Source organism: Gobio gobio (assembly GCF_949357685.1).
Source record: "Gobio gobio genome assembly, chromosome: 10".
NCBI lineage: Eukaryota > Metazoa > Chordata > Actinopteri > Cypriniformes > Gobionidae > Gobio > Gobio gobio.
This window is the reverse complement of record NC_137116.1, coordinates 44,272,001-44,298,304: the sequence shown is the minus strand read 5'-3', so window position 1 is coordinate 44,298,304 and position 26,304 is coordinate 44,272,001. Positions and strand designations below refer to the sequence as shown.

General features: G+C 37.5%; 2 protein-coding genes across 3 annotated transcripts in view; one reads left to right on the top strand and one right to left on the bottom strand.

Annotated features, from left to right (window-relative positions):
- adamts10 (ADAM metallopeptidase with thrombospondin type 1 motif, 10) overlaps positions 1-8,770 on the bottom strand; it is an 84,323-nt gene extending 75,553 nt beyond the window's left edge. Inside the window, exons 1-2 of the mRNA XM_079827434.1 lie at positions 8,550-8,770; positions 1,099-1,418 (exon numbers count right to left, since the gene is read on the bottom strand). Coding sequence (XP_079683560.1) covers positions 1,099-1,201 — 103 coding nt within the window. The 5' untranslated portion in view covers positions 1,202-1,418; positions 8,550-8,770. The remainder of the gene's footprint in view (positions 1-1,098; positions 1,419-8,549) is intronic.
- Positions 8,771-11,170: 2,400 nt separating this feature from the next.
- On the top strand, positions 11,171-26,116 carry zap70 (zeta chain of T cell receptor associated protein kinase 70). 2 transcript variants are annotated; one of them, XM_079827450.1, is made up of 13 exons: positions 11,171-11,514; positions 16,403-16,847; positions 17,730-17,890; positions 18,694-18,832; positions 19,796-19,880; positions 20,050-20,066; positions 20,165-20,207; positions 20,820-21,018; positions 21,109-21,315; positions 22,756-22,948; positions 24,402-24,542; positions 24,629-24,741; positions 25,517-26,116. In XM_079827450.1, the coding sequence occupies exons 2-13, from the start codon at positions 16,446-16,448 to the stop codon at positions 25,635-25,637; spliced, it is 1,821 nt and encodes a 606-aa protein (XP_079683576.1). In that variant the 5' UTR covers positions 11,171-11,514; positions 16,403-16,445; the 3' UTR covers positions 25,638-26,116. The 2 variants fall into 2 exon arrangements, with proteins under 2 accessions (XP_079683576.1, XP_079683577.1); XM_079827451.1 differs by having other exon boundaries at positions 11,343-11,514; positions 20,168-20,207.
- The last annotated feature ends 188 nt before the right edge of the window (positions 26,117-26,304 follow it).

Below are 26,304 nucleotides of genomic sequence, written 5' to 3'. Positions count from 1 at the left end.
TATATATATATAAATTGTAATAACATTTCATAATATTACTGTTTTTACTGTACTCTATTTGATCAAATAAAGGCAGCTTTGGTGAGCATAAAGGACTTCTTTCAAAAAATCATACTGACCCAAAATTTTCAACAGTAGTGATTTCAAGAAGCAAGTGGCCACTATAATACAAAGATACACACTTTAATTAGGTATGCACCGATCATTCATTTTTATGGCCGATTCTGATTCCAATTTTTTTTCTTTAAGCAAATTTATCTGTTGTTTATTTGCTCTATAACAGACCTTAAACAAAAAATACATGTAGCCATTTGAAATTAGAGGCAACCAGTAATCCAGACAAAGATGCTACACACATGTAATTTCATAATATCATTTCAAGATTTAAAACAAAAACTGAAAAGTTCTGACTTTAGATTTGTGAAATTACGCTAATAAGACACACCTGCACTAAACAAAAAACGCAGGCTGAATGAAAATGCAAATTCACTCTCTGACAGTAGGTGGCGCTTATGAAACAGCTGCAATATAACGTTCCCTCAGTTACCCCTGTACACAAAGCAGCACTGCATTATTAAGACAGGCATTATACGTAGGTAAGAGGAAAAGAAAATGCCATCGAAACTTTTCTGAAGACAGTCAGTCCCTTCAGAGATCCATTCATATAAACCCCCACCCCCTATTCAAAATATTTTTTCTTCCAAATATTTCGAGCATCGCAAACAGTGATGTTGCTGTGTCTGGTACAGTATTTTCTCTGCTGGCGCATCTCTATCTCATCTTTGCATCCATCTTTAGCGTGTCCCGTCTCTGTCTGGCCTGTGTTAACGTCCTGTTTATAGACTTCGTAATATTTCAAAACAAATTACATTTTGGGAAATGATTTGCAGTTTGTGCTCCAGTCCGGAATAGAGATTGGACAAAATAAAACGAAAAAACAATTCTGTGTTTGGAGCAAAATCGTCCAGTTCCAATTTATGCCCAGTCGATCATCTCTAACTTTAATGGCAACAAACGATAACTAAAAATGAATACTTACTTTTCACACCTTTATTTAAAATTCATCACAATAAACAGAACAACAATGAAGAATCTTACCTTGAGACTGAGCAAAATCCTCAGGACTCCAACTCTCTGCCACTCCACTGGCAACCATGGCGATGATGCCAACGCAGGTCAAACTCCTCCACACCGTTTCCATGGTTACTACAGCAAGCTTCAGTGCAGTGCCCAGCCCTCTGTCCCAACATGTCTTCTGCCCTCTGACGGCCCCACGCTCACCAAAGTGACGCACAGAATTCCGGAGACATGGTGGCTTCACTTCTACGTGGATCCTGATGCTTCGCCTCTCAGAGTCGGAGGTAGAGGACGGGCAGTTCTAAGATGTGTACAACCGGGGATCATCAATAAGAGTATCCCTATTGAAAAAAAAAAACATGTTAGATAGATGCGAAAGGAAAGAAAGAAAGAAAGAAAGAAAGAAAGAAAGAAAGAAAGAAAGGGGGAGTCCCTCAGCTAAACGGTTTCTCTCTGACCAGTTAAACATGTTGGCTTGGAAGACTGCTGTTTGCACCATGTCGCTGGAGCTAATCAATCATTCCTCCTTTTACATCCAGGAGGAAGGAAAAAAACCTGCATTTGAACCTGGAGGGCCACTGTTTCTCTTCACTCTGTCCCTCACCGGAAGAGTGCAAAAGAAAGGAAAGCATTGTGGGGTCAGGAGGGCAAGCTGACGTCTGAGGCAGGCTATAAAACAAAAAGTCTCAGTTTGAGAAAGGCCACAAGTGGGACTTGTGTGGCACCACTATTCCTAATGGGATACATTGAGAGAGGCCATAGGCTGTGTTTGGAATTAACATACGGCATAATGCATACTGGAGTACATACTGTGTGTGTATACTGCCTACTATTTTTTTATAGTATTATGCAAGTGCGAGCGTACACTAAATGGACACATAGTTGTCACTTTGTACATGTTAAACACTGTAAAACATTTAGTTATTTTTAGTTACAGTTACAAATTATTTATCCAAAACATTAATTTATAAACTGAAATTCAGCAAGTAAATCATCTCAGAAAATGTCACATGCATTGCATTATGGAATAGTATATTCCTTGCATCGGTATTTGATTGTGTACTGGACTTACGGATATTTCAAGCATATAGAAAATTTGCATACATGACGCATACTTCAAACAGTATGATTAGAATGCTATTTCAAACACAGCAATACACATTCAGCAATGTGATCAACAACATTAACAAAAGCTTTTTTGCCCCACTTCCTTTTTTCACAATTCATCCCTCACTCCTTGCTTTCTGGGAAGTGGTAGAGAAAGAAATGCCATACAAGCCCTGATGGGTGAAGAGAAACCAAGTGCAGACAAAGGTAATCAAGAACAGATGGGAAATGATTTGGCAACATAAGGATACAAGTTGCCTGCTGATGAAAAAAAGGATGAACTCAAACGCAAGAAAGAGAGGGAAAAAAAGTTTAGAGGGGTTAAAAGAGGAGGAAAGGGAGACAATTTGGGTAAGGGTGAAATAAAGAAAATAGAAGTTGCACACTCATTTATCCATCAAGGATAACTATTCCTGACCAGTACAAAAAAAGACAATGGTAAAAGTAGTCTGTGTGTGAGGGAGCTTTGTCTAATTTCTATGGAAAAACTGTTTTGGAAAGCTATTTGAAACCACTGTGCGAATCTTCCAAGTTTTCTGTTGCCTCAAAATAAGTCATGTTAAACTGCCCGATAATATTCTACATACCTCCTCCATTAAAAATCAAACACGGTCTATCTTCATTGAAAAAAATAGTGGCAACAAATAGGTCAGGACCCAAAAGCGGCCTCAGAGGCTGATGCTGGTTTTAAGTTCCCCTCATTTCCTATGAACTGCATTGAAACAGCTTAAAGTTCAGCAAGTAATCTTAAAACACTAAGAGGTCTTTGTCCCCTACAAATAGTGATGGACTACATGCCCCTTTGTTCTGCACACCCTTTCAAGCCTCCAGGCTTTTTACTGTTATTTCCTGCATGGCAAAAGCCTCTTTACTTACATTAACTCTTGTTAGAGTCTTGTTTTATTGTGAAGTTACTAGACGGAGATTGTGGTTTTCATTAAAACATTGTCTTATATTAATCTTGGCAAAGAAGGGCTAAGATTTGGTCCTCCATGTTCTTCATTTGTGTGTTGCCAGCCAGCCATTTTTGATCATCTTCACAAACCTTTCACGGCCCCAAAAATATTTAGTTGCATGAATATCTGAACATGTAATATATCAAAAGAAATAACAGATCCTATGCTTTCAAACAAAAACATTTTAATCTAGTGTGGCAAGCAGGGCGAGGCAGAGAGCCGTGGGAAAAGAGCGAGGCGGGTCAGCTGTGTGCCACACAAGTCTCCAGTCCCACAGAGGAGCTCCGGAAGGATAAAAGGAGGAGTGTCAATGGTGGAAGACAAGACAGGACCAGCCCTGGACTTTATGTTGTTGTTTTGTTTTAGTGAATGCAGCAGTTTTTCTGCGAGGAGCTACAGCTTTTCTTTCGTTTCGTTTTGTTGTTTATGTTTATTTTTTGATTAAAGTTATGTTTAATGTTCTCGGTTCCCACCTCCTTCTTCCCTTATCAAAAAACCTTGTTACATTGGTGCTGAAACCCTGGAGGAAGGAGGGGCACGCCGGAATGACTTGCTGGGGGGACGAAAGAACTCACTGCCATCCGCTTGGGTCCTGGAGGGACGGCTGCCGTCTGTGAGGGGACGGAGGGCCATGATAGGGATGAAGCAGGGAGCTGCCAGGTTGGAGGCTGTCCACAGAGGGGCATCCAGTACCATTGCATGGCACCACGAGTGAGGGCCTTTCAGCTGGTTGAGGACAAAGCGTCAGTCTGTTCAGGGAACCAGAACACTTTTTTTCCCCTCTCTTCCCACCTCATCTCCTTTTAGAGTGGGTGCACATGGGGGAATGTGGCAAGCAAGGGGGGGCCGAGAGCTGTGGGAACGAAGTGGCAAACCTTTCAACAAACCTGGTTACATCTAGCTTTATGCATTTTTTTTTTTATAAACACTTGAATGTAGAGAAGTTTCATAAAAAAACAACATTTTGAACAAAAAGCTGAGAAAATCGTCTGGATCGACTCCCCAGAATCGGAGTAGATCGAGTCTATCAACACCCCCAAAGCTTGCACAGTCATACTTCTTCCTGGATGAACATTTCATTAGGTAACGATTGATTAAGATATGATTAATATGCAGGTTTATGATTTATATGCTGTTTAATGTTTGATGATCTCGTTTTTTTACATGTGCATAAGCAATGCTTCTATCACTTTTTTCTGCTTCTTCTTTGCCCATGTTTTGATCAAGGGACTCTGTATACACTTTTAGAAGATGCCTAATAGCGCCCTCTACCGCATAACAGTGAAAAAAATGGATTGGCCTAAAATTCTGTCAATAGCAGGGAAACGACTTTGTTTAAAGCTACACTGTGTAACTTTTTTAGTCTATTCTTAGCTAAAAACACTTAGTTCTTTCAAAAATATATGTGCTCATTAATGTATATTTACTTCTTTCAAGTAATAAAGTATTCCCGTAAGTTTATAATATACCATTGAAAATACATAAGGTAATGGGATCTAACGGTGGTCGCCATGTTGCCCCTCCATCTTGAAAGTACATTAGCCAAAGTGGGACAAACCCGTAAATTCAAGCTTCGCCTTTCGCGTTTTAACCGGTTTTAATACTCGATGGCACTGTACAAAATTTTCTGCCTCGCGCATGTGCGCGTCAACTTGTTCAGACTTGTCTGGTGCATGTGCAGAGAGTTTTCATCTCAGCGGCGTCCAGTAACAGAGTTATACGGAGTTTTCCTGGCTTGTTTATTCCTCAAAAGTCTGTTTTTCCTTGTGTGGTATTTCTGTGCGTTAATAACTCCGTAAGTAATAATAGTTATTGTCATTGTAGATGTGTTTCAGAGTGTGTCATCGCGTAATTCAGTTGATGTCACCTCAGAAGTATTTTTGTGTCAACATACAATAGCGTAATGCTCACCTATTTGAATAATCATTCAGTTATTTTGTTATCAACAATGTTTATTCGTTTATAGAAACTATTTGCTTGTAATGTATGTTGATGGAAATATGTATCAGGTCTGATCGGCATATTAACAATTGTTATACAGAGCGCACTGCAGTGCTAACGTTAAAGCGGCGCACACACTTTTGTAATCCGACACCGCTTGTTAGCAGCAGCAGCGGCAGCTCCGCTCCTTTTAATGCAGCTGCATTTAGCGCCTATATATGGTACAATAAGCTCTGGTTTACGGTTACATTATACAAATGTAACTTATAAGTATAGTTATACAGTTCTTAACTGTGTATGTATATTTACCATGCTTATTTGTTCTCTCACAGAAACCATATTTATGTACATATCCACGCAAACCTGTTTATGCCTTACAATTGGATGACTGAATAAATATTACTATCATCAAAGTTCACTCTGGATTAGCTGCAGTTCTTTCTAGCCGAATAATTAGGCCAGTTGAGTTCCAACCATCCCACTGCGCACAGAATATCCCACAGGCACCGTGTCGAATGTGGACGAGGTCGAACTGGAAGCCATGTTAATCTTGGACTAAATCGGCCACCGTAGGAGTTGAAACGAAATCGGAATTGAGAGGAACAGAAACTAAAATTCACTGGATGGTCATATACCTTTTCACCACTAGATGGGGGAAAATATCACACAGTGTAGCTTTAAGTGAATCAAGAACCTACATTGCATCTAGTGTAATACGATTCCCAAATGAATGACTCTGATGAGTTGGTTCTTCTTAGCAAAATGAAACAAATTTGTTTATCCAATTAAAAGAATCCTTAATGGAGTCTGTAATGGAAATAAAAAGGAACCAGAAACATTCAGAAAAATATGAATCATTCAGGTCCCATCCTTTAGTCACATCCAAAAACAATAAAACATAAATTGTGTAAAGAGAGAAATAATTAAACTATTCCAGCGAATGATTCACTTGTCCATCTGTTTTGTGATAATAAAAAAACCCACAGCCCACAAGCAGAAGAAGGAGCTCAAGCCACAGAGGCTATAGGAAGATATGACCCTCCAGAAGATATATCTCCTCCAAAAAATTCAGCTGTGGCCTTGAAGGAGTTGAACTTCATAATTGGCTACTCTTGGGGGCAAATCAAGAACGAGAAGCATCTGCGAGCAACAGATGGCATGTCAAAATATACTAAATGTGACACGAAATTTCAGTAAGGGCCTTGTAATCTGTTAGTGCAGACATGAGGTACGAGAACGTGTGTGATCTGAGACGGCAAGAAGCATTGTGTGCTGTCAGACTACACCGGCGGAGAAGGGGAGCCATCAGGCACGAGTAAGACTCTGATAATTAAACCCACATGACAGACTGAATGTAAAGCGCTCTCTGCAATGGAGAAATCTTTGGTCTCAATCCTCTCTGGAAACTAGGCAGTCTCTCTTCATCTCCATTTGGATGCAAGCAGAAAGTCTCCTCACTTAAGCTTGACACTGCGCTGTAACAATATGAAAGAGCGGCAGACCACTGGCCTCCACAAACACTGTCTTACCCACTAACAACAAGACTTGATTTACACAAATCAGGGGATTCAAACTGGGAAAGACCCCAAAAACAAAACCTTGGTGTATCACACTTCTCAATTCATTTTCCGCTGGCTCTTTAAAATAAACAAAGCACAAACAAGGGAATTAAGATCATGATCACTGATGCACTGTCAGCAGAACTGACTTATGTAACAACCGGTAATGAACTCTGAATCCATCAACGGAGACCATAATGTGAGAGCTATTCATGACCGGCTGTGGAGCATGAACATTTTAGTCAGCTTGCAAAACCACAAACTCCTGAACTAGCCAGATTTTACCACAAGAACCCTATAAACACTTAGTTTTTTTTTCCTGAAATAAATAAATCGATTATTTATTTTAAGTCAGATATCACCAAAACAACAAGACTTTTCGGTTTTCTTATGATGTTCATGATGTTCACCAGCAGAGGGTGGTAGTCTAGTGCAGGGGTTTACAGTTTTTAAGAAGATCTGCAAATATGATCATCCTCATGCAAGGGACCTTCATTTTAAAATTTAAAGGCAGCTATATAGCTTTATACATGTATAAAGACACAATTTCTTGTTTAAAGACACAACTTATACTGTGAGAAATTGAAAATGATATTGTAAATATGTGTAAAATATTATTTAGAATAGATTTAATTTCTATTACATCATTTTTTAATTAGATTCATTTTATTTCCTTTTCTATTTAATATATTTTCCTTTTTTCAGTTTGAAGATTTAACCTAATTTTTTTCCAGCTCTTGGAGGAACAGCATGGTTCTAACCTTTAGACCAATGTATTTCCACGATTTTCCATAACTTTTCCCGTTGTTCATGATTAAGCCTTTTCAAAAACCATCACTTAAAAAAGAAATTTATAGCTGAAATATTTATACTCACTAAAACATTCCTTTCAATGCCTTTTCAAGTCCTGGAAACTTTTTTTTTATTTTAATTATCTGATATTTACTGATATTCCATGAGCGTGGGAAACCTGGAGCGGTTCCTCTGGATAGTTCTTATGGATAAAAAGTTATCCGCAAATCAAGACGCTCCGCTAGTAACAATCCTAAATGACAAACATAAGGCTACGTCTGATATCAAAGTCTAGACTTCAGCAGCTATACCGCAAGCTCTCTCTGCCAAATGTAGATGCGGACAGACAGGCGTGGAGTCGTGCCAGGAGAAGTGCTCGCTCTACCTCAGCAGTTCCCAAACCTGTTCCTGGAGCCCCCCCAACAGTACACATTTTGGATGTCTCATCTGACACACCCTTTTCAGCTCTTGGAGCCTCTACTAACAAACTGATGAGTTGAATCAGGTGCGTTTGATTAGGGAGCCGGCCAAAATGTGTATTGTTGGGGGGCCTCCAGGAACAGAGTTGGGAACCACTGCTCTACCTGACAGGGAGCAGGTCTCCTAGGCGTCCTCGTTGCCAACTTACGCATTCAAACGACATAATTTATCCAACTTTCAAATGGTGCAGTATTATGCTTGTATAATAACTATATATTTCATGAGGGAGACTGTTGCTCTGTAATTCTTCATTTTTTGTCTACCAGCCATTCCATTTGATAGCAGCTGTAATCAGGCATTGCTGGAAATATTACAAGAGCAGATAACTTATTAAATCGCCTAGGGAACTGGACGCCTTCCTCAGAGGCTCTTGGCAAACGCTTCGACTCTGCACCCCACAGACAAAGAGAGATATTTCTGCTTTCTGCTAGAGTGATCACCAGCAGGTCTGACAGCCCTGCTGCTGCCTCCATCATTTTAGTTTCACTGTAACTGTTACAAACTGACAGCAGAAAAGACACGCATTTGTATCCCTGAAAGTTTGGCGTTCAAATAAGAATGATAACCATGCACTGATACAATGTATGCATTTGCACGCTTTGACATGATAAAAGTACAAATTTGACAACGACCTTACCGTCTAATTGTGCAGGAACGGGCAATTTGGTGACCCTGAGATTTACCGACCTCCGTCTGGTCTGTCGTCCTCCTTCAACACAGGGTAGTTCTCTGCCACATACTGAGATGAGCCGGTGGACTGTGCTCTGGTGCTGCGTGGTTTCTCTGCTTCCTTCAGTCGTAACGCTGAAGAGAGGAACTGAGTTCGGACTGCGCTTTGGTGATGTCCGATTCGCGAACGAATAGTTCTTTTGAACAGGTTCATTTCAGTGACTCGATTGAGCCGATTCGCACGCGGTATGAGAGACCGCTGTCTAAAACTTCCTGAAGTAACCAACTTCAACATATTATTATCCTACTATTTCATTTTGAACATTTAAAAAAAAAAACGACGAACTTAGTGAGGACTTAAACTAAAAACAAACAACACAATTGAAAAACAATTTTAAATAGGCCTACATTAAAAGTGCTGCAAGAGACTTTTAAGGAATTTATGCAGAAATAACCAAATTTACTTACACATAACGATTCATTACCCCAAACCCATTTCATTCTGAACATTTAATTAAAACAATAAACGTTTAACAGGAAATCTGTCTAAACAAGAAATAAAACAATTATGCATTATATACAAATTATATAAGTAATGTAAAGTAATGGTATGTAATGTTAAGCTGCAAGCAGAAATACTCATTTGAAGGTCGGTTCTCCGTGTGAAACGGTAAAATAAGTCGCCGCGCGCGGTAAGATTCTTGATTTGGCCAATCAGAAGAGCCTTTTGTGGCGCGCTCTGCCTGTCAAATCATTTTGCGCGGGAAGTAGGGTGAACTCGAAGCGTTTTCAGTTTGGAGTGTGCGACTGAAATGTTCATTACTGTTCATTTGTCAATAACGGACTAAACATTCTAAAAGGAATACGAAGGCAGAGGGAAATAACGACGAGAGTGATTTGAACATCACCTGAAAGATGACGTCGAGCTTGAATCTTGATTTGCTCCTGCTTGACAGGTAAAAAATACCATGATTACGCCAAAGCTGGAGGTCGTATAAAGAGGGGCGTGTCTAATTCAGTGTGTTTTATGCTGCCTTCACGTGCTCTCGGAATTATCGTAAATACGAGTTTCCTAGGTAAACATTGCACATGAACGCCCTCACATTTTGAAACTTGAATGTAATGCGCTCGTAATCACGACTGCAGAAGTCGGAATCATCAAATTTCCGATAGCACGTGAAGGCAGCATTAAAGTCGGCATGAAATCATTTAATACACACTGCAATAATATATATATATATATATATATATATATATATATATATATATATATATATATATATATATATATATATATATATATATATATATATAAAGAATTGTCAATTTGTCCATGGGGTTCTTTAAACAAACTTGTGTGGCTGTTATAAATCCAATTAAGCAATAGAATCTGATTCAAATTATCAGTTCTATTTATATTCAATAGCATTTTCTGTTCTAACAATCTCGCTAAATCTAATAATCATAACAAAGAGACATAATTGATATGCCTACTAGGGACTCAGGTGGGATGTGGTCATCTTTTAGCTAATTTAAAAACTTGATAAACCGAAGCGTTTCATAACATAAAACGCCGCGCGGGGACTTCTGGGAACAATTCGAATCTTTTTGAATCGTTTCATTTCAAAAGAACCGTCCGAACGAATCGATTCTTTAAACTGAATCAGACTTCCCCATGCTTACTGCGCTCATTTGAAGAAAGACAGACGCTGAACGCTGGGAGGAGCCATCGCAAAAGAACAATCGCGCTCTGTGAGTCGCACCGTTATATTCGCTTTGATGAGCTCGTGCTCAGAGGAGGCCGCCTCGATCACCTGTTGGATATCGGATACCCCCCACCCCACACCCCACAAAACAGAGCCGGATACCAGATGCGCTTTCGTCAACAGTTATATCTACCCTCAGAGGAAAACGTGATTCCTTGACATTAACATAGAAATGAAGAACAGGCGTGAAATAAAAGATAGTTCTGTTCGGTTTTGTATCTAATAAGAGACCCCAAGGTTATTACCCCCAAGGTCATTTTCTGTTTTTGCTGTGGTGCAACTGACCTCAAGCAGAATTGGGCTATTATATTGGACAACAATCACATTTCTGGAAAATAATTAATACCTCAATAATTCAAATTAGTTGAATGTTTATTTAGGTCAGAAAAACATATTTAAAATAATTTTCATGAGAGAAATGATGACTATTATTATAGCCTACACTTTAAACATTGTGAGTCTCTGAGAACCCAAACATGAATATAGTAACAGACTCAACAGAACATGAGGATTAAATGATCTTCTGATTCTGGCTTTGATGTTGTCTGTCCAGTTTCAAGATTTATAATATTATTTTTCTGTGTGCAATACTAAAATCATGTAATGATAGTTGTTCAAGAGAGATTTCCCTGTGCATTGCTTCAAATATATGTATCAAATGCCTTAATGGGTCCCTATACCAGTTGAATGCAAAATATATGAACCAATTTCTTGTAACTGTTTTTCAAAGCATTCAGCGGTTGCATCCCAAGACTTGGGTGAGAAAGTAGTTTCTGAGAAGCCTGAAGGGAATGCAAATTTGAGTGATTCAAGCAGCCCACACAGTTCACCTGTGTGCACAGACGCATACGCACACATAAGCGCACACGTTTTCTCTCAAGCTCGCACACACACACACACACACACACACACACACACACACACACACACACACACACACACACACACACACACACACACACACACACACACACTAAAACTTGGCAAGCATAGAAGCCACCTAGCGTACAAGCCAGATCAGAGAGCTTCATCACTTCGGCAGACTAAATACATTTGTTACCCCTTCACCAGTTCATCCGTGCTGTCTTCTCTCTTTTCTCTCTCTCTCTCTCTTTCTCTTTTTATTCTTTCTATCCCTCTCTTCCTGGATTTCAGCTACAGGCCACGGTGAGTGTTTACTAAGATTATTCTGGCTTTTTTTGGCTCTGTCTGCCAAGGACCGTCTGTTCTTATCTCATTCCGAGGCAAATTCACAACCTTTCAAGGTCGATCAAAATGTCAGACATGTAACGTGCAAATGAGGAGAGATGTTAGCAAACGAATGTTCGGCTGAGGTCAAATACCGTGCAGACACATAGCCATTACATTAAATTAAGATGGTAGATATCATCTTAATTTGTAACATCTTGCTGGCACATACGCATGCATGTTAAGCAACACTTTTGAGAGCTGTCTAAGCAGATGTGGCTTGTTGTAAAGCATGTGTAAAGTCAAGTGAGCAATTTTCAAACCTTATCTTTCAGTTGTGCAGTCTACAGCTATATAAAAAAAAAATATATATATATATATATTCATTCACAATAAAGCACTGCTAACATCTGTATTTAAAAAATAATAATTCCCTCCTGTGTAGATATTATTGTTAAAATTTGTTTAATGCCATTTTTATGAGTTTTTGAATGCCAGCATGGATGCAATGTTTTAGCCATTTGGAAATATGATATGCATCTGGTCAGTTTATGCTTGATAAGTTCAATTCATTACGTGAGTTCTTAAAAAAAAATGACATAAAGTTTAGTTAGAAGTTTAGTTGTATTTCTGCAAAAATAAAATGGCATCACTTGCACTGCAGAGTAGCAGTGAATTCATCTGTGGCTTCAGAGACGAAGATAAAATATTTATTGAACTGCTGAACAGAACAGGTGCAGAAGATCTGCAAAGTTTCACCCCAGATGCTGTTAATTGGTTTGAACCAAAAGTGCTATTGTAATTTCCAGACTATCATTAAACAGTAAAAGGATTTTAAAAGATCGTATATATGTGGTTTTGACAATTAGATATTCTACTAACATATTGAGACTCATAAATAACCATTATTTGAATTATTTTGCTCAACTTATGTCATAGCACAAAACAGGCAACACTTCTTTTAATTCAGCTTGTTTGAAACTAATGTATACCAGACTTCATTCTTTTATCATAAAACATTATACACACTATGTGGAGCACTGAATCACAAAGGTTTCACTGCTGTGAGTTTAGTGGCAAGAATCCAGACTGTTTCACTGCCCAAATGCCCATGATATTTCAGTGGTCCTGTGAGACCATCTAAATATGGGCACAAAATCATGCAATGTTGGACAAGAAAAATTGTAATAAAAAAAAAAAACTAAGTGCGCAGTCTTGAAAAGGGCAGAGGTCAAATAGCCTTTTACGTATAGGAAAAAGACCGTTTAATTTTTTTCCATTGTAGGCTACTTGGCCTTTTTGAACAAAGTTGGTTTCCATTCAAGGCAGTTGATTTTGGGTTTATGGACAAAAATATTTTTGTGAATATTTTAGGCATCATTAAGCAAAATAGTTCAGATTCTTGCATTCAGAACATGGAAAATCTATAAAAGTGATGAAACCATTATTGGGCCATTTTAGTGAACTCAGGTTTCTTAGCTTTAGATGCATCTTCAAATTCGTCATGTACTTCTAAACAACCTTGGAAATGAGCGTATGCCTCAACACCTTGATCTTGAATAGTTTTCAAAGACGCTCAATTTCAAAGCTCCTTTTATAGAGTAAATAGACAGCGAACACCCATCTCAGATGTTTGCCTGCTTCTAAATGCATCTGTGAGACATTTTGTTCGCAATGAAAAAATTACCCGCATTACGGAAGAGAAGATGAGGTTCGGCCGCAATATCGTCACCCACTTTTCACACCGGAAAATAATGTATAGACAAACAATTTATCACGTTCCATTACACTTTCCTCTGAATATTGCTAAATCTATCTTGAAGTTACATCTTTGGCTGCTGAAAATACAAATTATTTAGTAGCCCTAAGTACTGAGCCTACATTCCCAAAATGATATATATATATATTGTGTGTGCATAATTAAAAAATAATTTAATTTAAATATAATTTTGAAATATGTATGTATATAATTGATAAATATTTTTCATATTTGTTAATATAATATTCAAGTAATTTCCATCCATCCATCCATCTCCAATCTGCTCTGTAGGGTCACAGTACATATGTATGTGTGTGTACATACATACTTATATACATACATACTGTTTATGTATTTGTATACATACATACTGTTGGGGTAACAGCTTAGGACCCAGGACCAGTAGTGAAAAATGAAAGACAAATCCATTATTTAATCTCTGGAAGCTGGGCTAAATGAGCAATCTCTGTTACTGCATTCCTGTCGAGTTGGAGGTGTGTGATGCCCCCAAAATCCAAACACACGACATGTTGAAATCAAGTGTTTTTGCGAAACATCACACACCACCAGGACAGACCCTCAGTCACCACTCAGAGACCAAATACAAACTTTAGAAATGATAAAGGAAGAAACAATCATGGGTCCTATTGATATAAGCAAACTCATAACTGGAAAGAATCATTACAGTTTTTTACGATTGTTTACACTCTAAAATAGAAATTTCCACACAATTTGCAGGATTCTACTCCAATGAGCAAAACACCTCCACAGATTTGCACAACATTACACACAAGGTCTGCTTCACCCTTTTTGCAAAACATTACACACAGTGATTTGTAAAACTCTACACACATTTTCACACCTTAGACAGAGAGAAGGATTGTGAGGTTACTTCCTTGTCATTACAAAGCCCCGGATTGCCAATGACCACACTAATGAACGAATTGGATAATCACATCCACCATGTGTGGAAGCACACATTTGTTGAAAACGTAGTACTCAGGCTTTTACAGTAGTTTTTCTTCAGAGTAAAAGTTTATGTACATCATGCAGTAATTTTTATTTGTCTACAGATTGTATTTGTTTCATTGATTTCATTGTTGGTTGATTACTGTAACTGATTATGGTAAGAAATACTCTTAGTAAGTATTGAAATAAATACTTGACATATTCAGTCTGCAGCATCAGTGTTGTGCAGTGCAGTAAGGTTATAGTAGGCCTACAGTATTTGTCTACATTCTCCTATCTCAAAACAAATCATGAATAATGTTGTGAGTTTCTCACTATTTTTTGTCACCTAAATTATCTCTTACATTCTTACATACAGTAAGAATGTCTGGCTAAAAATCTATTTTTATTTTTTTTACAAATGTGTTTTTTATTTATCACAGCAGTGTGAAACTGGCTGCAATAGTGTATGATCATTGATGACTGTGTTGGTTAAATGAAAACAAATAGCATTTTCACAAATATGTGTATATGTTTTGACTGAAGTGTGTCATTTTGCAAACAATCTAGGAATTTTGCTAATTGAGTGTGGTGTTTGGATATTTGTGATTATATTTTGACAAAAAGAACTCTGTTTTCAAAATTGCGTGTAAACAATTGAAAAAAACTGTAAAATCATAATAATTATATAGGAGGATGAATATTGATTCAGGCTTTGGTTATGAATTTAAGTAGGATATATATACATAATTTTACATAATATTGAAGCGGCGGTAGATTCCTCTATCTTTCAATACGTACTCTGTACATATATAAACAATTTATATTTTATTACTAACATATACACATATATATTAGCGTGTGTGTGTGTGTGTGTGTGTGTGTGTGTGTGTGTGTGTGTGTGTGTGTGTGTGTGTGTGTGTGTGTGTGTGTGTGTGTGTGTGTGTGTGTGTGTGTGTGTGTGTGTGTGTGTGTGTGTGTAAATCCTTCATGGTGTGCTACATTCAGGGGTAACATAAATAATAATAGCAAAAATTGCAACATCACACCTACATTAAGTTCCAGATGTAAAATGGAAAAGGATCAAATTGCCTCATGAGACTCATGTCTCCCTTGAGACAGTGCACTGTCCCCCAGTGTCTTTGCTGTGGCCTGTGGTGGTTTAAGACAAAGGTCTGTGTGTGTGTGTGTGTGTGTGTGTGTGTGTGTGTGTGTGTGTGTGTGTGTGTGTGTGTGTGTGTGTGTGTGTGTGGCTGCGGCAGGGTCTTTCTCTGTCTTCAACTGTTGTAATCCCTGTAAGTGTGGGCAGCTCTGTGTCCAGGAAGCTGTGGCTTAAATCAAAGCTAGGGTCTTCCATTTGTTGTCACTCCATGTAATTCCAGCTCAGAGCATGTGCCATCTCTGTCTGGTAGACATTGTCAGATCATTTGCATAAAACGATGGAATCTAAAGTGTGAGGTGCAGAGATTAGCAGTTGGGATTTTTTTGTGCAGTTTTCACTATCTGGTGAAGACATGATGTTATATGTTTCTTTATTGACCTCCTACACAGCATTAGCATTTAGTCACTGGAAAATGTTCATCACTAGTCATTATAGACACTTGTTTTTGTACAGGGTGCCACAGTTGCACCTTTTTGGGATCTACAAGTACAGCATTTTTAATCAGCTGCTTCATTTACTTTCGCTTCCAGAGATGTTTCAATATAGCATGTGTCTGTTGACATGCTTAGGAACATTCTTGAAGCATCAGCACCTGCACAGGGTGGAGGGTTGTCATATAAGAGCTGGCGGGGGCGGGGAAGGATATGTCTGAGTTTCCTGTTGTGGTGATTCGATCCGAATGCGAGACTTTGCCGGTTGCAAAGCAACACTAAAGCACCAACCACACCAACTTTTACGTGTTTTATTATTAACTATATGTTCCTCTACACACCAATTATTTGATCACATAGGGCCGTCAAATGAAAATGTCCATGTTTAAATTATAAAAAGGGAAATTGAGAAAAGAGGGAGAGATGCTTTCAGACGGGAAGCATCCTCCCACATCCCACATCAGCAAAAACACATGCTCACAACAGCTTGCCCCATTTTGTTGAACTTATCAGCCACTTCAATCTGTCTCGCTCTGTCTTTCTCTCTCAAAACTTCATTTTCCACAGCTTCTGATCTAGTGAGACTCTTCGACCCCTCGTCGTCTCCATCATGACCGACCCTGCTGCGGACCTCCCGTTCTTCTATGGCAGCATCAGTCGTTCGGAGGCCGAGGAGCACCTGAAGCTGGCTGGCATGGGAGACGGCCTCTTCCTCCTGCGCCAGTGCCTCCGCAGCCTGGGTGGCTATGTCCTGTCCTTGGTCTGGAACCTTGAGTTCTCCCACTACTCCATAGAGAAACAGTTGAACGGCACATACTGCATCGCGGGTGGGAAGCCTCACTGCGGACCTGCTGAGCTCTGTGAGTACTACAGCAAAGACCCAGATGGGCTTGTGTGCACCTTGAGGAAACCCTGCCTGCGAACAGCCGACACAGCAATCAAGACGGGCGTCTTTGACAGCCTGAGGGACAATATGCTCAGGGAATATGTGCGTGTGACTTGGAACCTGGAGGTAAGGGTGTCAAAAGACTGGTTGACCCACAAAGTGTTGATTAATATTTGGTAACTGTGCGGCTATGAAATAGCATAGGTTTAATGACTACATTATCACTTTACCACTTTTCTTCAGTTCTGTAAGGGACATATGGAAGTAGTTCAACACAGAACAAAAACATTGTAAACTTGAAAAATGTTCTGATCCACACAAATTATACATGAATTAATGGATAGTTCACCCAAAAATGAAAATGTTATCATCAATTACCATCATGTCATTCCAAACCTGTTTGACTTTCTTTTTATCTGCAGAACAGAGAAGATATTTTGAAGAAAAACACTGAATCATTTCTCAAAATATCTTCTTTTATGTTCCAGAGAAGAAAGTAAGTCATACATTTTGAACAGCATGAGGGTGAATAAATGATGACAGAATTTTACTAGACAGAACTATATCTTTAATCACAGATTAAGTGGAATAATTGACTCCAAAGCTTTAAATTCTTGTAACTTGAATGACACTTAACAGCCATTCGGCTTCACGTTGTGTCCGAAATACATTTGCGCAAATTTTGGATTATTCTTTAGATAAGTATGCTTCTCATTTTTCTGTAGGTAAGCGTATAATGGAGTCGTTGCGAGACACTCGCAAAAATTGTCTTGCATGCGCATTGAAAAAAGGTCTCGGGGGCCGTTTTCCTGCAAATGACACTTTAGATGCGGCAATATCCAATTCTGAATTTGCACCATTTTTTATACATTTTATGGTTTCTTAAAAAAATATGCATTTTTATGCACCCAAATTATTACGTTCCTCCAACACTGAGGACGGAAACCATGTCCATGCTAGCAGATTTTTCATGATAGATCACAAAAAAGCATTTTATGTTCTTTTTAGGGGGAGGCCATGGAGCAAGCCATCATTAGCCAGGCCCCACAGCTAGAAAAACTGATTGCCACCACAGCGCATGAGAAAATGCCCTGGTTCCACGGCAAGATACCTCGGCAGGAGGGTGAGAGACGACTGTACTCAGGATCTCAGCCGGATGGAAAGTTCCTGTGAGTGAAGAACATGATTCATCAGACTTGACAGTCTAATGTTTCCCATGCAACATTCGAATGGAAAGGTCATGATGACACACAAGCTGCTTTTAGAGGCAAATCAGATTATCAATATTGTCTGTAGCAAAGATAGAGTTGGGTCTTCAGAATAGAGCGGTTTTATGAGTAAATTGTGGATGATTACAAAAATGATGTTGGCGTAGATGCTGTATTCACTGATCTACATTGCGGCTAAACTCAGAAAGATAGACAGTAGGATTGGTCAAGATCACATATTTAGTCCTATAACATAAGTTAGGCGGCCAATCAGCAAGCACATCGGTAAGCAAATATCTGACTTCCCAGCTAACAGGGAACGTTCGCAGAACTTTGACTAACGTCCTTGCAAGGTTCTCTCAAAGTTATGAATAAATGTAAACTTCCAGTGACGTTAATAGAACGTTCGTTCAAAGTTTTCTGGTCTTTAATAATGTTCTCAAAACGTTTGCACAAAAACATTATTTATGCATCCTTCATGGAACGTTTTTCTGAAACGTTTTAGTTGGACAACGTTTTTGAAATGTTAGTTCAGGGAACATTCAAAAGGATTGTTTCCATAATGTTTGCAAAATTATGAAAAGGAACGTTCCCATTTCATTCATTTAGCCCAGAACAATTTTTAAACATTTAAAACACTGGACGTTTTGAACGTGCTGGGAACATTCAGAAATAACATGTTCATAACCTAATGGCATCATAATTTGAATAGATTTTTTTGTTAGCTGGGCTGTGATTTCTAATTTTCTAAATCTGTTTTCTAGAGTTCGAGAGAGAGAAGAATATGGCACCTATGCGCTGTCAGTGACATACGGAAAAACAGTATACCATTATCAGATCTTACACGACAAATCAGGGAAATACGCAATGCCAGAGGGAACTAAATTTGACACTGTGTGGCAGGTATGCTTTACCCATCAAAGAGTCTCATATCTCATGTTACATTTTATGAAAGAGTAAAAAATACTCTTCTCACAATGTCGCTAGAACGAATCTGCTTTTACAAAATTGCATTTAACATTTTTCTAATTGATTTCATTTAGTTGCATTATTTTAACATTTAAAAATGCCCTTTGACATAGATTTTTTGTACAAAATCTAAAAAGTTTTGTATTTGTACATACTGTGGTGTTTGGCCAAAATGAAGAGAAAGTAAATTTAAAGATAACTTAAAAAGGAATTTAATTTAATAAAATATTGCACAAAAAATTTGAAATGCATTTGGAGTTGATTTTAAATATTTTAATTTGAAAAATATATTAATTCTAAATATTTAACTAAAAACCATTTAACTAAAGACCAAAAATTATTCAGACACCAGATATAATTTTTTACTAGTGGGTGCAGGACTCTATAGTTTATTTATGAGGATCACAAAATAAAGTTAACTCTGTGACATATTATACCCAAAAAAAGAAAGAAAAGAAAATATGGGACCTAATTTATTCAGACACTTTGACCTGACCATGTTTTGCTGAAGTGTTTTTTATTGAATTGCTAATATGACCTTTTACACCACAGACTGAACAAAATTAAGCATTGCTTGGTAATTGGTTGACCTAAATTGGTATTATCTAATTGTGTACTTAAATTGAACAGCTGATTGGTTGATTATAATGAATTTGTTCTCTTCTTGTCATAATTTATTACCATTTTCTAAACTATAGTGAATAAACTGTGATAATGTGAGAAAATGTTGAAGATGTCTGAATAAATTTTGGTTTGACTGTACAATAGTAATTTATGACCATGTTAAAATTTTGATATGCAAAGATTTCTACATAAACCGTTTTGTATGATTGTATTATTGTAGTTGTCAAGTTGTGATGTTTTTTTTTTTAATAATCATATTCCTATGGAGGGCAGCTGGTTGAATATTTAAAGATGAAGCCTGATGGTCTTGTGACTGTACTGAGAGAACAGTGTATCAACCAAAGCAATGCAACATCAGGTATTAACTTTATTCATCGCAGCATTGTGATTTATGTTAAACATATCTTTTACCCAAAACTGCAAAATACTGTTTGACTGCGTACACATATGAAAGAACAGGTACCGTTTCCTTAAAAGATATATGTGAGTGAAATTTGCTAAGATTCTTTCTTTTCTTTCACTTTTAGCTATGGAAAATGCTCGGGTAAGTACAGCTGACAGAACACATCTGTTTTTTTTTTTAACACATCTAATAATATTGTGCATGTGGTTAATTGCTTCTGGGTTTCTGATTGTGTGTAGCAGAGAAGGACCGGCGGTAATGGATACACACCGCCCCCTATGGGTATGTTTATGTTTGTACAAAATATGAAAGTTAAAACAATCCAGCAGCAGCAACAAATACGCCTTGAAATTTATGTCGAAAAACCAATCCGAGTCTCAGAGCTGTCTTAGTGATAAATGCATAAACCTTTGGCTATTACTGCTAAAACCCGTTGGAATTGGACCACATAGTTTTGCACAAAGAACAACAAGGATAAATGGCTTAATACAGCCTAAAATATTTAGAGCTGTTCAGTTTGTAGTGCTGAAAAAGAGAATTTGCATAAACAATGTATTTCCGCTGGAATTTCTATGGGTCTTTAGAATGCTGGTTTTCCATTTAGGAGTAAAATAAGGTCTGTGGTAACAATACTTGAATAGACTTTCCCACAATCATACCTCAAATGTGAATTTTTAAACCGCTGTGCGCTTACATTTTTTTATTTGCTAACATAAGAACTACAACTACAAGGAATTTTATGTGACTGACAACTGTTGTACTATGTATGCACCTTGTACATTTTTTCATGTTTTTCTAAAAACTCAATAGAAGTTCCAGAAGAGCTGCTGTACCAAATTTATGATAGCATACTAATAAGTTCATGAATGTAACATCTGCTGTGATGTTCCCCAGTGCCCAGACCTTTCGGAGCCGAGTCTCCACGTCCATCTTTGCCTATGGACCATGATGCATTTGTCAGTCCTTATGATGATCCAAACGAATGCAAGAAAAAGAGCCTTTTCATCAAGAGAGACAAGCTCATGATCGACGAGGTGGAGCTTGGTTCGGGCAATTTCGGCTGTGTCAAGAAAGGTGTATTCAAAATGGAAAGGTAAGGACCAAGGGTGAAAAGCACACAAATGTGTTTTTTTTTACCTAAATAAGTTTACTTCATAATCTCATGTTTCCTTCTCCTGTGTAGCAAACAGATTGATGTGGCAATTAAAGTGTTGAAGAATGAGAATGAAAAATCAGTAAAGGAAGAAATGATGCGAGAGGCCCAGATTATGCATCAGCTGAGTGATCCGTTCATCGTGCGCATGATTGGACTCTGTGAGGCTGAAGCGCTCATGTTGGTGATGGAGATGGCCCCAGCTGGCCCGCTCAACAAGTTTCTCTCTGGCAAGAAGTGAGTTAATCGGAATACAACATTTATAACTTGTACTCTTTTACTTGTTTTATTAATATACAGTATAGTCAAAGAATGTAGAAATGGATTTCTACATAGAGTGTGTTATGTATTGAACATACTGTATATACTGTATGAATAAACTTTAATTTAGTGTATGAAGATTTTTATAAACAGTGACCATATAGAGTATAATAAAAAGTTAATTTATTTTTATATTTTTATTTATCGTTTGATATTATAATATGTGTAATGTTATTATTATCAGTGTTGGGGTAACGCATTACAAGTAACTTGAGTTACGTAATAATATGACTTTTTCCAAGTAACTAGTAAAGTAACGCATTACTTTTCAAATTTACAACAAAATATCTGAGTTACTTTTTCACATTCATTTGACTGACAGCTCTCCTGCCCCCATGTTGAGAAAAATAAGTGCAGAGGCGTTGTGTGTAAACATGATGGTTATTGTAGTTCTAGACTAAATGTGAGCATTTATTTATCTCACTTGCACAATAAAGATTCTGTAATCCTCAAAATGAATAAAATCAGTCACATCAGAGTACTATGCAAACCTCCAATAATTAAATGTTAAATAAAACAACTATTTGTATGCATAATCTACCTTTATATTTAATTTACCAATGTCTTGCTGCTGACCTTTGATGATGAAAATGAATAGATTTTTTGTTTTTATTGGTAAAACTTTTTTCTCCTGAATCCTATTCTACTATTATCTAGAATGGCAGCACAGCAGAGCTGCGCCCTCTACTGTTCATGTGTGAATTTGCATTTTTACCTCAGCCTGGGGCTTATTATTTCAATTTTGGTATGAAGAGGTCTTTACCGTTGCACAAAAATATAACTTTTTTGTTATAAAAAAAAAACAAAAACAAGCCCAGCCCAGGTGAGAAAAAGTAACGCAAAAGTAACGTAACGCATTACTTTTCTTAAAAAGTAACTATAAGTAACTCAATTAGTTACTTTTTAAGGGAGTAACGCTATATTGTAATGCATTACTTTTCAAAGTAACTTTCCCCCAACACTGATTATTATTACTATTATATTAATAAATGTTGTGTAAAAATGTCACACTATATGTGTGTGTGTGTGTGTGTGTGTGTGTGTGTGTGTGTGTGTGTGTGTGTGTGTGTGTGTGTGTGTGTGTGTGTGTGTGTGTGTGTGTGTGTGTGTGTGTGTGTGTGTGTGTGTGTGTGTGTGTGTGTGTGTGTGTGTTAAATATTTACATTTTTAAAAAATCTTTATCTGTGATAGAACTGATTTAGTAGTGATTTCTTCTCCGCTTTGTGTTAAAGTCATTGGGAAAGCTCTAATCTGAATTTTGGAAGCAAATAGCCAATCAGAAAGTCATCAATTAAAACCTTTCCCAAGGTGCTCAATAACATCAATTTACACTGATACTCTTTTTGTTCCATTAAGGGACCAGATCACTACGGAAAACATTGTGATGTTAATGCATCAGGTCTCAATGGGGATGAAATATTTAGAAGGAAGGAACTTTGTGCACAGAGACCTGGCTGCACGTAATGTACTATTGGTCAACCAGCAATATGCCAAGATCAGTGACTTTGGCCTTTCAAAGGCACTGGGTGCAGATGACAACTATTACAAGGTGGGCTGTTCTGAGGTGTACGTGAGAGAAACACGTCGCCTTTTGACTTAGAACACAATTACATTTGAATTATAATTCATGTCAGTCCATTGTGTTTCTTTATAGAACTTTGTAAACACTGTTTTAAGTACTTTTTGTGGTCTTGGAGAAATTTTATATTTTCTATACATTTGTAAATCGCCAATATTGTATTGTCAATATACTAACAATAAGACCAGTTCCTTGTTCCTGTTGCATGACATGATCAGTGGCCCATTACAGCAATATAGGCCTGGTTTTATGGAATTCCAAAGCTGCCAATATTAAAAATAAATAAATACATAAATGAATATACACAGAAATGTAAAAAAGCAAAAATAAATAAATAAATATACATACATAGAAAAGCACAAAAAAAAACAAAAATAATGATTTATACATTTATTTCCTTATTTATACATTTATTTATTTTTACATTTATGTATTTCTACATTTATTTCTACATTTCATTATTTTTACATTTATGCATTTTTACATTTCTTTGTGCGCTGGGTAATGAGGAGGGTGTGGTTTACCTCAGACATAGCAATCAAGCTCAGAGTAGGCGAGAGCGAAGCGTTGAGGCCAGAGTGACACCTTGTGGTGTGGCTGAAATACAATAAGTATAGCCTACTGACGTTGATACTGGTGTATGATCTGTGAAGAATGACTTGGATAGGTATATGGCCAAAATCTTATATCACGGGTTAAGTCATATCACCCTAACTGTACTATGTGACATGGATAGGCTACTCTTTATTCCGGACACGGCCGTAGAACATCATCTGGTCTGGATTTGTAAAATGTCCTGGGCTAACAATAGCTAGGCTATACTTATTGTATTTCGGCCACACCACAAGGTGTCACTGTGGCCTCAACCCTTCGACCTTGTCTACTCTGAGCTCGATTGCTATGTCTGTTTCTTTGTATATTTATTTATTTATGTATTTATTTATTTTTAGTATTAGCAGCTTTGGAATTCCACAGACAAGGTTTAGATTAAAAGGATAGTTCACCCAAAAAAAAAAAACTGTCATCATTTACTCACCCTCAAGTTGTTCCAAACCTGTATGAGTTTCTTTGTTCTGCTGAACACAAAAGAAGATATTTAGAAGAATATTGGAAACCAAGCAGATAGAGCAACCATTGACTACCATAGTATTTTTTCCCTACTATGGTAGTCAATGGTTGCTCTATCTGCTTGGTTCCCAACATTCTTCAAAATATCTTCTTTTGTGTTTAGCAGAACAAACTCATACAGGTTTGGAACAACTTGAGGGTGAGTAAATGATGACAGAATTTTCACTTTTAGGTGAACTATCCCTTTAAACCTTGTCCATGAAACCAGGGGATAATGTCTAACTACCTATTTGGGGTGCAGGAACAAAGTAAAAAAGAGAATAGTCATTCAGAGTATGATTTTGTATGTGTATAGGCCCGTACCGGTGGAAAATGGCCTCTGAAGTGGTATGCGCCAGAGTGCATTCATTTCCACAAGTTTTCCAGCAAAAGTGATGTTTGGAGCTTTGGCATTACGATGTGGGAGGCCTTCTCCTTTGGAGGGAAGCCTTATAAGGTAAACATTCACACCGTCACATTACGTACAACCAGCTTAAATGAGTTGCTCATGTGACTTTTCATCCATTTATTTTCCCCATGCAGAAAATGAAAGGCCCAGAGGTAATGAGTTTTCTTGAAAGTGGTAGCCGTATGGATTGCCCTGTTGGATGTCCCGAGACTATGTATGAACTGATGAAAGAATGCTGGACATACAAGTAAGTATAATCTAATGCCATCAAGTTTCTTACATTAGTTATGATTCCATCCAAAGTTGTGACAAAACTTATGTACAAAATTAGAATATCGCATTAAACATTTACGAGCATTTCCATCTCATGTTCAAGAGAACAAAATGGTCACTTCCTGGCAAAATTGCGCAAAATATCTGTAATAAAAGTGGAAGTTGCTGCAATCGGGGAAGCCACTGTGGCTCTGTTTTTCTACATTATAAATGACTTGCATCTCAGAGTGCGCCGACGAAACGCAATAAACTGGTGTTTGGGAGCGCAATCGTTTGAGACACTTCTGGGAGGTCATTGTACCAAATCATTCTGATGACAGATTTTGGCTCAGACGTTTCAGAATGATCAAGCCAACATTGGAGATGATGTGCAATGAAATTGATTCACTAGTTAGTCCAGTTATCCAGTACCGTCCACTGAGTCACATGTGATTTTGTTTTTTGCACTTCAAGGGATTTATTTGAAAAAAAGAAAAACAGTATGTCCTTTTAAAAAAAAGAGTAGGAGTTTAACACTGGCATCCTGGTCATATTTGCCCATTTGCCTCTGTCCATATGTATATATACTGATTGGCTTCATCATCTTATCGGTTAAGAATGTATCTGCCTCAATATCCCAAAATGCGCAAAAAAATTGGTGGATGGAAACATAGCTATTGACTTTATAAACTACTTGTCATACTTGTCTCTTTGATTGGGACGCAAATATGAATAACTTCTGAATGACATCTGACTCTTGTCTTCTCCAGGCATGAAGAACGGCCAGGCTTTGTCAAAGTGGAGGAGAAGATGAGAACTTTCTATTACTCCATTTGCAAAAAGCTACCGGATTACATGAAAACAGAGAATGGAAAGCCTCCTAGTAAGTGATCAGAGGGGCAAATGGAAACCTTTCAAGCCAGGACAGAATGAAAACATGGGAAAACTTTTTTTAAATATGTGTTACTTTAATATTATGTCTATCAAACTGTACGACTGAGCAATGCAAGTAATCTTTTTTTTAATTATTGGCTTGCTACTATCAGTGCTCATAATACTATTTGCGGCCAGTGCCTATTTACTATTTAAATATGTTATATTATAGTTGGTGGTCGAAAGAAAGTATTTTTTTTTCCTGGAAAAGTGCTTCAGTTAATGATGTATGGTTGTATTTTCTCCTCCATCCATTAACTTCAAGATGAAAAGTACATATTCACTCAAACTTCATGGTCTTGTTCTCGTTGTTAAATATTCTGTGATTGTATGTTTCCTGCTATTCATTTTGTTTAGCAATATATGTACTTAAACCTTTGTATCTTGATTCATTTTGTAAAAAAATGTGAAACTTGCAATAAACTGCACATGCCACAAAACAATTAATGTCAATCAATTCATAAACAAATGCACTGGAGCTGACTGTCATCTGCATAACCTATCCATTTGAACAAATATAATTATATTTTAATTAATAATGAACACTTTAAAAGGCAACCTTTATATTAGAGTATATATTAAAGTAACTATGTAAGAAGGTAGATTTTAACTGAAATATTAAACT